The sequence below is a fragment of the Ovis canadensis genome, chromosome 17 (assembly GCF_042477335.2).
Source record: "Ovis canadensis isolate MfBH-ARS-UI-01 breed Bighorn chromosome 17, ARS-UI_OviCan_v2, whole genome shotgun sequence".
Lineage (NCBI taxonomy): Eukaryota > Metazoa > Chordata > Mammalia > Artiodactyla > Bovidae > Ovis > Ovis canadensis.
This window is the reverse complement of record NC_091261.1, coordinates 71,697,404-71,710,716: the sequence shown is the minus strand read 5'-3', so window position 1 is coordinate 71,710,716 and position 13,313 is coordinate 71,697,404. Positions and strand designations below refer to the sequence as shown.

Here is a 13,313-nt window from a genome sequence, read left to right as displayed (position 1 = left end):
CAAACAGGTGGGCCAGGTGTGCCCACAGGACAGGCCGGTCCCCTTGCCAGGCTCACCTGTCAGCATGAAGGTCTCCACAAGGATCCAGACCCCGTTGACTGCCACCACCAAATCTGCAACAGACAGGCTCATGAGAGAGAGAGCACAGGTGGGTGCGGAAATCCACAGGTCACAGCTGCAGCCCCTGGTTAGTTTATAGGGAACTCTGAGCGAATGCAGGGCAGCTCCCCACACCCAGATAACAGGTGACTTCCTGCTTAGTGCTTTTACCATGAGCTACATCGACCAGTGGTTTCACTTAGAAAACAGCTACAGGTTTCCAAAGACACGCTCTGTGTCACTGTAGGGATGCCACTTAAGACGCTTCAGCACAGTAGAAGCTAACAACACTGCAAAGCAACTGGACTATTTTAATTGATACAAATTTAAAAACCTGTTTCCATAAAACCTGCAGCTTATTCCAAGCTGATGTATAAGATGGACCACATACATAGGATTTGAGTACTGCCGACATCTGTTTCTCCCTAGAGACATCTGCTCTTTCAATGACTCCAGGAACTAATTAGCAAACTCGCACATGCACTTGGCCTTTCGTCTAGCAATCCCGCTTATGGGACCCGCCCCAGTGAGACACTGGCAAAACCAGAATGACATGTGCTGCAAGCTATTTACTGAAGAGCTATTTGTGGTTGCAGAGAAACTGGAAAAACAGCCTAAATGATGGACAGGAGGCTGGATGAGTAAACTATGGTACATCCATGAAATGGTATACTGTCAACCATAAATCTTAATTATGTTGAACTGGTTCATAGGGCTTTTCAGGTCTACCATATCCTTCTACTTTTCTATCTATATCATTAAATTTTTGAAGAGTTTGATATTGAAACTCCAACTAAAAATCTTATTGTATCTACTTAATTGTAATATATAATATATATTTGATATATATATCTACTTAATTGTAATATATAATATATAATGTAATCTACAATTGTAATATATAATGGAACCATATGTAACTTTGTTCTGTATTTTCCAACTCTCCTGTAAATGTATTCTCACACTTTCACAAAAAAATTAAACAGAAGTAAAAAAAAAAAAAAAACCACTCATGAAGTAAATGTATAATACCCATAGAAAAGAAAGAAAAAAACTATCATCAGGAATTAAACAGTTAAATATTAAAAAAATGAAGAACATTTCTATGTATTAATGTGGTGTGGTCTCTAGGACATATTGTTAACTGAAAAAAAGCAAAGTTGAAAAAAGTTTATAAACTATGCTAGTTTATGTAAGACAGGAAAATGTGCATATATGCATCTACTTACAGTTTTACAAATGGAAGGATAAAGCATAATAAAAGTTACCCACTGGGGGAGGTGATAGGATTAAGTGAGACTTCCTTGAGTATATTTTGTCTGGTAGCTCTGACTTGTAATCACACACATATATATATATATATACACATAATTATAAAGCAAAATTAAATGTAAAAAGCAATCTCTAAAATAATGTTTAAATGCTCCATCATTCCATTTTATTTTGGCCGTGCCACACGGCATGTGGGATCCCAGCTCCCCCAACCATGGATCAAACCCGCGCCCCTGCAGTGGGAGCACAGAGTCTTAACTCCTGGGCCACCAGGGAAGTCCCCTAAACATTTTTTTTTTTTAATGAAATAAGCGGCACTGATGAACCTATCTGTGGGAAGGAATGGAGATGCACATGTAGAGAATGGACTTGTGCACACAGTGCGGGAGGCAGACGGTGGGACCAATGGAGAAAACAACAGCACAGACATGTTATCGTGTAAAGCGGACCCTGGTGAGAAGCTGCTGTTAACACAGAGAGCCCAGTCTGGTGCTCTATGCTGACCTAAAGGGGTGGTATGGGAGGAGAGGGAAGTTCAAGTGGGAGGGGATATACGTATAATTATGGCTGATTCATGTTATTGTAAGGCAGAAACCAACACAACATTGGAAACATTAAAAAACAAATTTTTTTTAAAATAAAAAAAATGAAATAAATCTAAATATGCATCTAGATGGTGACATACCCACATGGAGAAAAACTATTCCGGGTGACCTTAAGACATAGTCATCTAAATGTATATCCCTCCAGTGGTGTTTCTAACAATTTTAATGGTTAGGGTTGTGCTGGTGTTGTTCTTTGAAGACTGTGTGTGGACTGGGTGTGGAGACACAGTGTGGACTGTGAGATACAGCAAGTGAGTGGGTTGTGTCAGTATTGCTGGGAACTAGAATTTTAAGCCTGGGAATTTAGATATGAAAGAATGATGGAGTTAGGTAAAAACCCTAGTCCGAAATTTCAATTAAGAATATCAAGAAAAATTCACAAGCTAGTTTCTTTACAAGAAAAAAGAAAAAACCAAAATCCTACCTCTGTCCATGGAAAGTCCTGGAAACAATAACCAACTCCAAGCAACATGTACTGTTAGCATCTCTGACTGTGATCTCTAAACACCATTTCCCATTACATGGAACCAGAGCTCCTGAGACAGGTGAACCCCACCAAACCTCTGGATGAGTAGAACGGTCTGCATCTGTGCAGTCCCATTGGTCATCATTAGCCAGATGTGGTTACTGAGTGCTCAAACATTGGCTACTGTGATGCGAACTGAATTTATAATTTTAGTTGGCTTAAATTCAAATAGCCATGTGTGGCTAACGGCTGCCATGTTAGACAACACAGCTCTAGCTCTAACTACCAAACTACAGGGCATAAGCAACAGTTCAGTCCAGTTCAGTCGCTCAGTCGTGTCCGACTCTTTGCGACCCCATGAATCGCAGCACGCCAGGCCTCCCTGTTCATCACCATCTCCCGGAGTTCACTCAGACTCATGTCCATCGAGTCCATGATGCCATCCAGCCATCTCATCCTCTGTCGTCCCCTTCTCCTCCCGCCCCCAATCCCTCCCAGCATCAGAGTCTTTTCCAATGAGTCAGCTCTTCACATGAGGTGGCCAAAGTACTGGAGTTTCAGCTTTAGCATCATTCCTTCCAAAGAAATCCCAGGGTTGATCTCCTTCAGAATGGACTGGTTGGATCTCCTTGCAGTCCAAGGGACTCTCAAGTCTTCTCCAACACCACAGTTCAAAAGCATCAATTCTTCGGCACTCAGCCTTCACAGTCCAACTCTCACATCCATAAATGACCACAGGAAAAACCCTAGCCTTGACTAGACGGACCTTAATCGGCAAAGTAATGTCTCCGCTTTTGAATATACTATCTAGGTTGGTCATAACTTTTCTTCCAAGGAGTAAGCGTCTTTTAATTTCATGGCTGCAGTCACCATCTGCAGTGATTTTGGAGCCCAAAAAAATTAAGTCTGACACTGTTTCTACTGTTTCCCCATCTATTTCCCATGAAGTGATGGGACCGGATGCCATGATCTTCGTTTTCTGAATGTTGAGCTTTAAGCCAACTTTTTCACTCTCCTCTTTCACTTTCATCAAGAGGCTTTTTAGCTCCTCTTCGCTTTCTGCCATTAAGAGTGGTGTCATCTGCATATCTGAGGTTATTGATATTTCTCCCGGCAATCTTGATTCCAGCTTGTGTTTCTTCCAGTCCAGCGTTTCTCATGATGTACTCTGCATATAAGTTAAATAAGCAGGGTGACAATATACAGCCTTGATGTACTCCTTTTCCTATTTGGAACCAGTCTGTTGTTCCATGTCCAGTTCTAACTGTTGCTTCCTGACCTGCATACAGATTTCTCAAGAGGCAGGTTAGGTGGTCTGGTATTCCCATCTCTTTCAGAATGTTCCACAGTTTATTGTGATCCACACAGTCAAAGGCTTTGGCATAGTCAATAAAGCAGAAATAGATGTTTTTCTAGAGCTCTCTTGCTTTTTCCATGATCCAGCGGATGTTTAACTCAGATGTTTAACTCAGATGACCATTATATCTACTACTGAGAGCAGGAATCCCTCAGAAGAAATGGAGTAGCCATCATGGTCAACAAAAGAGTCCGAAATGCAGTACTTGGATGCAATCTCAAAAACGACAGGGCAAACCATTCATCTCCAAGGCAAACCATTCAATATCACAATTATCCAAGTCTATGCCCCAACCAGTAACGCTGAAGAAGCTGAAGTTGAACGGTTTTACGAAGACCTACAAGACCTTTTAGAACTAACACCCAAAAAAGATGTCCTTTTCATTATAGGGGACTGGAATGCAAAAGTAGGAAGTCAAGAAACACCTGGAGTAACAGGCTAATTTGGCCTTGGAATGAGGAATGAAGCAGGGCAAAAACTAATAGAGTTTTGCCAAGAAAATGCACTGGTCATAGCAAACACCCTCTTCCAACAACACAAGAGAAGACTCTACACATGGACATCACCAGATGGTCAACACCGAAATCAGATTGATTATATTCTATGCAGCCAAAGATGGAGAAGCTCTATACAGTCAACAAAAATAAGACCAGGAGCTGACTGTGGCTCAGATCATGAACTCCTTATTACCAAATTCAGACTTAAATTGAAGAAAGTAGGGAAAACCGTAGACCATTCAGGTATGACCTAAATCAAATCCCTTATGATTATACAGTGGAAGTGAGAAATAGATTTAAGGGCCTAGATCTGATAGATAAGCAACAGAGGAATGCACAAAAACAAGGCTGAAGGACAAACAATCGTGTTTCTTCAACTAAATACTGCAAGAGGGAAAAAATGGATGGGGGAGAAACCTACAGATTAAAACAGGTCAAAGTGACGCGTCAACCAACCACAATCTGTGGTTCTGGAATTTGATTCCCAAAACCCCAGGTCTGGAGAAGGGGTGATAAGCTGGACTGAGGGGATTAGATGGACAAGAAAGACTGGCCAGGAGATGATCATTGTTGAAGCTGGGGGATGGGTGCGTGGATGCTCATGACGGTCCCTCCACTTTCACACGTGCTTAGAATTTTCTCTGATAAAATGCCAACGGCATGACTTATCCCTTGCCCCTCCACCTTCTGGAGCAGTAAGATTCAGGAGAGAGACCTAGAGTTGTGGCACTTCATACTTACACATGAAATACTGGAAGGCCTTGGACTTCACAAGGATATTAATTCCTGTTTGAAGAGAAGAAATGGTAACAGTGAAATTTTCACGTATAAGTACATAATCACCAACCACATATGCTATGCATGTAAGCAAATGGGGTGTTTATGTCCAGGGGACGAAAAAGGGCCTGCTCTCAGAGGAACGCCCATTCTTATGCGCCCAGGCAACAATGCATTGGCAACAACTGCTCTGGGAAGAGCCTGGGCAACCTGGAACTGTGACAAAACAGAACAAGGTTTTGCTGGCCACTCCTGAAACTTCAAGTTTGCTCCTGGCCTAGACCCGGCACTGTTTACTCATCCACTTGAATAACATATCTTCCCAATGGAATGGAAAACTCGCTAAAGAACATGGAATAGTAGCAGCTGTGCTCAAAGTTCTATTCTATCTTGGAAGAAATCCCAAAATAGGATATACCATTTTAACTGGTTTTTTTTTTTTTTTTTTGGCCACACTGAGCAGCATGGGGAACTTCCCCAACCAGGGACAGAACCTGAGCCCCCTGCACTGGAAGCACGGCATCTTAACCACTCGACCACGAGGGGAGTCTGGCCATTTTAACTCTTGTTCAAAACGGCTGAACTGTAACCCCTGTGAGCTAAGCATATCCTGTGTGGAACTTCAAAACTGGCAGAGAATTCAGAGAAAACTACTAGATAAATGATACGGTGGACTCAAATGTTAAAATTTTTAATTTTATATGATACAAGCATCACTATGAGATCAGATACACTAACTATATATCCTGATACAAGAGGAAGGTAAAAACTCTATTATTAGGTAAAAGGCATGTTTCACAACAGAATGTACAATGTAATCCCCTCTACTGTTTTTAAAAGGCATAGAAAATAACCCGTAACAAAAGAAAACACGTCAGAAAATTAATACTGATTATCTCTGTGTGAGAGACTTTCCTTTTCTTCTAATTATCTAACTTTGTATACATTTCCTTCAATGAATAACAGTTCAATATTGATTGAACTATTCAATAATAGTTGAAAAAGTAATCCACAGTTCTTTTTTGTTTGGTTTTTACGTTACTGATTTCCCTCCCTAGTCCAATACTAATTCTCTGCTGGGGTCATCACACTCTCTTTTACACAGACAGTTCACATGCATGTGCGCGTGTACACACACACACCCCCACCCACTCTGCTCATGTTCTTTAAACGCTCATCAGCGGCCTCTGGAAACCTCCATTCGTCCCCAGCAGTCAGGACGCCATGTTCAGGTCAGCCTTACCTTTGAAGATGAGGAATGCTGTCCTGGGAAGCTCATCAAACCAGTGTTCTCGATTTCTCTTTGCCTGACCAAGCAACAGGGCCGTGGGGGAGAGAGTTAGGACCAGGGACTGGAACCCAGCCCTGGGGGCCAGGGTGCTGCTTTCCTTTCCCGCTCTCTGACTAACTCGGGAAACCATGAAGATACTCAGGGATCTACAGAACAGCCGAGGCCTGCCGGCCTTTTCACTGTGCTGTGCACTGGCATTATTTTATATGACCCTGAAACTAACGCAGCGGGGTAGGACTCTCACGGCCCCACTTCCCAGGTGAGACAAGCCTTGGAAAGGTTCCATAACCTGCCGGACCCCACACGGCGACTAATGGGGTCTCAGATGCAGGGCTCTGAACTAGGACGGCACATTGCAGGGGGATGGGCAGGTTTGGCTGGGGGCCACCTGTTCTCTCTACAATGCACGGCGCCCAGCCGAGAGCTGGACCGGCCTCACCCCCGTCCCATGGAACCGTCGGCCTAGTCCCTCCCCGGAAAGCACCCACCTTCCACTTTAAGGCGGCAACTTCATAAATATCATGAAAGTCCTTCAGGCTGTCATACGCAAAAAGGGCAAAAGAAAAAAAATCAGGGCACATTCCCACAGAGCTTCAGTGGTTCTCATACCCGCCTGCCTATGGTCACCTTCGAGAGGTGGAGGGGGTGACATCTGGGAGCCCCAGCCCGTTGGGGCCCAGGGGACGGGTACCTCCTGGCTTTTCATCTCCTCCTTCCCCCAGACTATTGATACTTCATCCACTCAGTCTACACTGACTACCACTGGCTTGTGCCCCCCAGAGAGCCAGCCCCCGAATGACCACCACTGTCAGACGGACCAGGATGGAGCATCCTTTAGTAGGGGACTAACTAGAACGACGGGGGCCGAGAGGTCAGCCCAGACCGAGCTCTCTCGCCCTCGTCTCTACAGCAGGCCTGCTGCTTCTCAAGTCGAAAAGAAAAGGGTTTTGGTCATCAGCAGTCAGACCAAGACTGACCATGGACAGCTCGGGGCCCGTTCTGAGGCTGTGCCAGGGCTGTGTGTTTGTGTTGTTCACGTTGCTCTGTGGCTCTGTTCACATGCAACTACCCCAGCTTGCTCATGGCTCGAGGGTGAGCCGATGGGCCAGTCCATTCCACAAGCCAATACATTCCTTTCTTGTTGTGAGTTTAAATTGGACGTGGGTTGGACTCTGTCATTTGTAAAAAGAATCCTGAGCAATAGGGTCTATGTGCATAAAAAGCTCTGCAAAGAAAACTAAGTCTCTAAGAGCCTCTCTGCCCACCCAGTCACCTCAGGGCCTCTTGTCAACGCCTCCCTCGGCTATACTGCACCCACTTGGGATCCCTCTCACCTGAGCAGTGGTGTGTTGCTCTGATTCAGGGCCTTGAACGTGAGATAGCGCTCCCCTGCACTCATTCGGGGCTTGTAGAAGCGCATCAGGCCTTCAAACTGTCTGTAGGAAATGCCGGCGGGCCTCTGGGGAGAAAGGGAAGATGGTCACGTGGAACACGGGAAAACGCAGAGTCCAGCTGCCCCTTCCCTTGAGGGGAGCCATGACCGATGTCCCGCATCATGTGGGATCCCAGGGCACCCTCTTCTGTCTCTGTTCTCCCAAGGGTAGGACCCCTGGTTTCTGAAGCTGCTGGCCCTTCTATGCTTAGGAGATATTGGGAGGTGGGGTGGAGGAGGGGGTTGGAAGGGCAGGAGAACAAGGACCAACCCCCCTCCCTGGCTCAGCCCCTGGCTCCCCCTACCCGCTGGCTGACAAGCAGGCGGTAGGCGTGCTGGATGGCGGTTCGCTTGTGTAGCAGCAAAGACTTGAACTTGCGTTTCTCAATGTCATTGAAGGTGTCAAATACAACGGCCAGGAGCTGAGACGGAAGAGCAGAGACCTGGTACCCATGCCCACTGGGCCTCAGGGAGCTAGGGAACAGTCCCCCAGCCTCCAGAGGGCGCTCCTCCAGCCAGCCCAGAAAGGCGGGTTGAGAAGAGCCTCTCCCCTGGCCACGTGGTGTAGGAAGTTCATCCCCAAGTCTTAGGAGAGGAAGGTCATTCATTGCCGCTTGTAAATTTCCCCTCTACAGATTTGTGAAAACACTATTACATTTTGCCCCGGTTTTTCTTCTCTGCCTGTAGCTCATCCCTGCCTGGGCAGTTTTTATAAGGGGAGAGAAGCTGTGAGGGGAACACGCTGGGGCTTTTGCCCCGTTTAGCTCTGTGTGATGGCCAGGGAGGCTGTGTGTCCATCCTGTGCCTTCCCAACCTCAGAGCAGGGAGGGACATCACTGTCCCTTCCTCCCCTGTCCCCATGTCCCTTCTCCTGCTCAGTCTGTGTGGCCCTAGAAATGAGGGGTGAGAGGCGGCCTGCACCCAAGGGCACAAGGTTCTGGAACTGCCCAGTTCCAAAGTCAGCATGTGGACAACACAGCCTGCGTTATCAGAGGGCGATGGGAGAGTGGGAGCAGAATTTGAAAGAAGCCTTTTTGAGAGCACTTTCTTTCAAAAATATTTTGAGGGGAACTCTCTTTGCCTTTCCATCCCTTCAAACTGGCCCCCTACATTTCCCTTTAGATCAAGGGAGTTAGCAGCCTTTTTCTGCAAAGGGCCAGAGAGCAACTATGTTAGGCTCTGCAGGCAAGACAGTCTCTGTAGAAATCACTCAACCTTGCAGGTGCGGCATGAAAGCAGTCATAGGCTATATGCAAATGAATGGGCGTGGCCGTGTGCCAATAAAACTTTATTGAGAAAAACAGGTGGTAGGCCAGATTTGGGCCCCCAATGGCTGACTCATACCCTGTATTTTCACAGTTCAAAATACCTGTTAAAGCAAATAATTACACATAATGCTATTTTTAGGATTTTAAACTAACAATGGTACAAAAGAACTCTAAGATGTACAAACAGATATCCAACATACTTATTTTGGGTCTTGAGAAATTAAAAAAAGAAAATATTTTCCTGCTTAAGACATCACATTTTAAGTCAGGGATGAGAGCCTGGTGGGCTGACATCTATGGGGTCGCACAGAGGTGGACACGACAGACATGACTTAGCAGGAGCGACACAAGTCCACCCCCAGAGAAAGTGTTTTCCATTTCTATACGGGCCTGACTGTGGTGACTGGTGTGGGGATGCTCATCAGAAGTATAAAAATAAATGCAAGACTTGGTAAGTCCTCTTCCTTATAATTCTGGCATTCACGTGGTCTCAGCACCAGCCTGATGGCCTGGTCTGGGAGAAGGTGATCTGCTGATGGCAGGAACACTCCTGGTGGCCAGTCGAGCCTCCAAAAACACCTCCAAAGTTCCCAGTGTGCATGGGGACTGCACATTGTCCTTAAAGGAACGTGTTCTGTATTGGGTTTCCCAGTGGTTCATAATAAACAGGGTAAAAATACACAGGACATTCCTGGCATGTGCGTGCAGTGGGATGGGGTGGTTAACAGCAGGGCTCTGGAACCAGACCAGCTCACCTGGCCACCCGGGCTGTGCAGGCAAGGGTGACTCACCCAATCGGTCTGATCCTCAGTTTCCTCAACTATAAATTGAGAATCATAAGAAGACATCTAGGGTTTCAGTGTTAAATTATTTAACCCCTATCCATAAAGCACTTGGCAGAGTCCCTGATTAAGGCTTTCTAAGTGTCAGCTTTTCCAGTTATTATATGTTTGCCGTGAGGAGGAGAGGGTTCCAGGGTAGTTTTGGTTTAAACTCTAGCTCTGGGACTTCCGTGGTGGTCCAGTGGTTAAGACTCTGTGCTCCTAACGCGGGGGGCCCAGGTTCGATCCCTTGGTCAGGAAACTAGATCCTGCATGACACAACTAAAGAACCCACGTGCCGAAATGAAGACCCACCCAGTGCAGTCAAATAAATGAAAAAGTGGATGAACGAATGACAAGCTCTAGCATCGTCAGCAGCAGCAGCACTAACCCAGAGAGGCTAGTTACTGCTGGTAACCGGCTGAACTCAAGTCCTGACAGGGAATTCCTAGTCACGCCACACCTGACTAGGGTCTAGGACTTCCTTCCCCTATGTTCCTCCCTCGGAGGTGGATGGCCACCCCTACTTTATCCCCACAATGCCCAGCACAGCGATGGCTGGGGCTGGTCCACAGACACAAGCCAAGGCCACTCACCAGGTTCATGATAAAGTACAGCTCGATGGAGAGGTACACGATGAAGAAGACGCAGGACCAGGGGTTCCGGGAGTAGGAGGGCATCATCACATCTGGGAAGCTGTATTTGCAGAGCGTCACCCGTAAGGCCCATGTCTGCCAGTCTCTGCTTTTTCTAAGGACATCTCTCTTTCTGCCTCCCACTCCCCCATGCCTCCCCTACTCTCAGCTCACCAGGCCACTCCCATCCCTCACGGTGGCTCTGAGCGCCTGTCTGAGCCAAGACATGGAATACCCTTGGCTGAAAAGAGGAGTCAACCCTGGGCACTACCAGAGGGCAGGCAGAAGCCAAAGCAGAGCCCAAACTTACTTGGCGGTGGTCAGAAGGACAAACAGACTGACGATGCTATTCTCCAGGGTGCTGAAGTACTGCGGGGACAGGAGGACCAGAGGACACGTGGGTGCCAGGCCGAGGGCACACATCACTGGGAACAGGCTGTGTGCAGTGGGTCATCTCCAGAGCCCCTGCCTCCTCCCGCAGGATCCCTTAAGGATGGCAGAGGAACAAGCAAACTCCGAGTCCAAGGCCTCCTCCTTCCTGAGCTCAATGCTTCTGGCAGAAGCAGACACCTGGCCTTGAGACTTGTCTCCCAGAGAATCACATGTTTTGCACAATGAGCTGGGCTCTCCTCCACCACTCCTCTGCCAAAATGTTTCCGTGTTCCAGATCTGATCCTGGAAACATCCCTCTCAACAACAGGACAGGGGATCCCCTTGGCACTCGAAGAAGGAAATGAACATTCAGGTGCCATAAACGATGATGAGAAACCAAGCCGGGCATCCCTTCCTACTACAGCTGGTGGCGGGGAGGTCAGTCCAGCCACCGGGCCTGAAGTGAAAAGGCCCCACATACAGGAAGACACAGACAAACGTGTTGATTACTTACGGGGTCTGAAGGATTAGGGGAGAATAAGTAGAAACCTAGAAGAAGGTGGTGGGAAACATAGGTTAGAGCAGAAGTCCCAAACCCAGATGTCAATACTAAGAAATGTAAATGAGTGCAGTGGGCAGAGGGAAAGCACAAGGAGTGGCGGGGACCGCGGCAGGGCACTACGCATGCTCTGTCTGAAGGCACCAGGTAACTGCTGCCACTCGGGAACGTGATCCAAGCACCACTGAAGCTATTACTAAAAAAGGCTCGTTGGGGACCTTCCTGGTGGTCCAGCGGTTACGACTCTGTGCTTCCACTGCAGGGGGCTGGGGACCCCTGGTCAGGGAGCTAAGATCCTATGTGCTGTATACTGCAGCCAAAAAACACAAAGGCTGGATGTGCCACACAGTGACTCTAGCTGATACCATTATTGTGTGTTTGAAAGTTGTTAGGAGAGTAGATCTTAATAGTTCTCATCAGAAGGGAAAAAAAAACCTATAAATATGTATAAAGATGATGTTGTTAACTAGATCATTCCTCAGCATGTACATAATAAAGCATTATGCTGTACACCTAAAACGAATACAGTGTTATGTCGATTACATGCCAATTTTTTTTTTTAATGGAAGTTTAAAAAAATTTAAGATTTTAAGGCTGGAAATCTGTATTTTCATGTTAAAAAATCTAGTTTTAAAAATGCTGGCTCAAGGGACTTCCCTGGTGGTCTAGAGGCTAAGACTCAGCTTCCAATGCAGGGGACCAGGTTGGATCCCTGGTCAGGGAACTAGATCACAAATGCTACAACTAAGACTTGGAGCAGCCAAATAAATAAATATTTTAAAGTAAATATTAAATAAAAATTAAAATTAATTAACTTTTTTTTTTTTAGCACTTCAATTGCCAGTGGAAGGGGTGCAGGTTCAATCCCGTCAGGCAGCTAAGATCCCACATATCTCATGCCCAAAATACCAAAAAAACGTAAACAGAAGCAATGCTGTAACAAATTCAGTTAAGACTTTAAAAAATGGTCCACATTAAAAAAAAACTTAAAATAATAAAATAAAACATAAGATGCTGGCTCAACAGTTTCAGACCAAACAAAACTCATCCGTAGGCTGGGTCTGGAACCCAGACTGCTGGTTTGCAATCTTTGGTTTTGAGAACATGACAACTAAGTAACAACTTCAAAGGAACCCCACTGTTCTCCCGCAGCTGAGGGTCCAAGGTGGGGGCACCATTAATGTCCTCCTTCTTGGAATGGGCTATTCCCCTGAGTCCTTGAAATCCTGAAACTCTGCCCCTAAGGGAAGTCAGCCCCTCGGAACACCAAGGAAATTCTATCCAGAGTGAGGTAGGGTAGGTGGGAGTCAATGGCTCAGGGAACAGAGTGTCAAGAGGGCCTGGGGATTTCAGCACTGGGGGCGGCCTTAGAGTCACGGCCCTCTGGTTCCACTGTCTCTGCCATCTGAGCACCAGGGAAGGGACCTTGGTCTTCCCTGCCGTGTTCTGAGACGGCCACTATTTAAAGCCCGTGTCTGAATGTGGGAGTCATCAATACTTGATCTTATCTGAAGAGGCAAGGCCTCCCTGGTGTTAGAAAGGGCGTGACCTTGCTTTAACACCTAGTGAAGCTGAACTATGTCGACCCTAAGGTCCCAGACATATGCTGTAGAGAAACTCCCCTGTGTGCGCGCCGGGAAAGGCAGGAGAATGTTCGCAGCAATGTGATCTGCAACAGAGGAAAATGCCCACCATCGGAGGAAGTGATAAATAAACGTGGGTATATTCACGTACTGGATCATGACACTGTAGTGAAAATGAATGGCCTACATCTCCACGCATCAGTGTGAATAAAGGCCGGGGGCACCCCCTGGAAGCAAAAGGGAACTGAGATCAAGAAAGGTTACAAAGGTGGCTTCTAT

General features: G+C 46.4%; 1 protein-coding gene across 15 annotated transcripts in view; it reads right to left on the bottom strand.

The window, feature by feature from the left end:
• The window catches only part of TPCN1 (two pore segment channel 1), a 65,140-nt gene that overhangs the window by 12,327 nt on the left and 39,500 nt on the right, over positions 1–13,313 (bottom strand). For all 15 annotated transcript variants that reach the window (XR_011249982.1, XR_011249983.1, XR_011249985.1 and 12 more), the window contains 9 exons: positions 11,407–11,441; positions 10,831–10,889; positions 10,482–10,581; positions 8,102–8,218; positions 7,699–7,823; positions 6,853–6,901; positions 6,317–6,380; positions 5,038–5,082; positions 57–113 (listed from right to left, as the gene is read on the bottom strand). Coding sequence is in view for 11 of the 15 variants with exons in the window: in XM_069558075.1 (XP_069414176.1) it covers positions 57–113; positions 5,038–5,082; positions 6,317–6,380; positions 6,853–6,901; positions 7,699–7,823; positions 8,102–8,218; positions 10,482–10,581; positions 10,831–10,889; positions 11,407–11,441 (651 nt within the window). In the remaining 4 variants the exon portion in view is untranslated. The remainder of the gene's footprint in view (positions 1–56; positions 114–5,037; positions 5,083–6,316; positions 6,381–6,852; positions 6,902–7,698; positions 7,824–8,101; positions 8,219–10,481; positions 10,582–10,830; positions 10,890–11,406; positions 11,442–13,313) is intronic.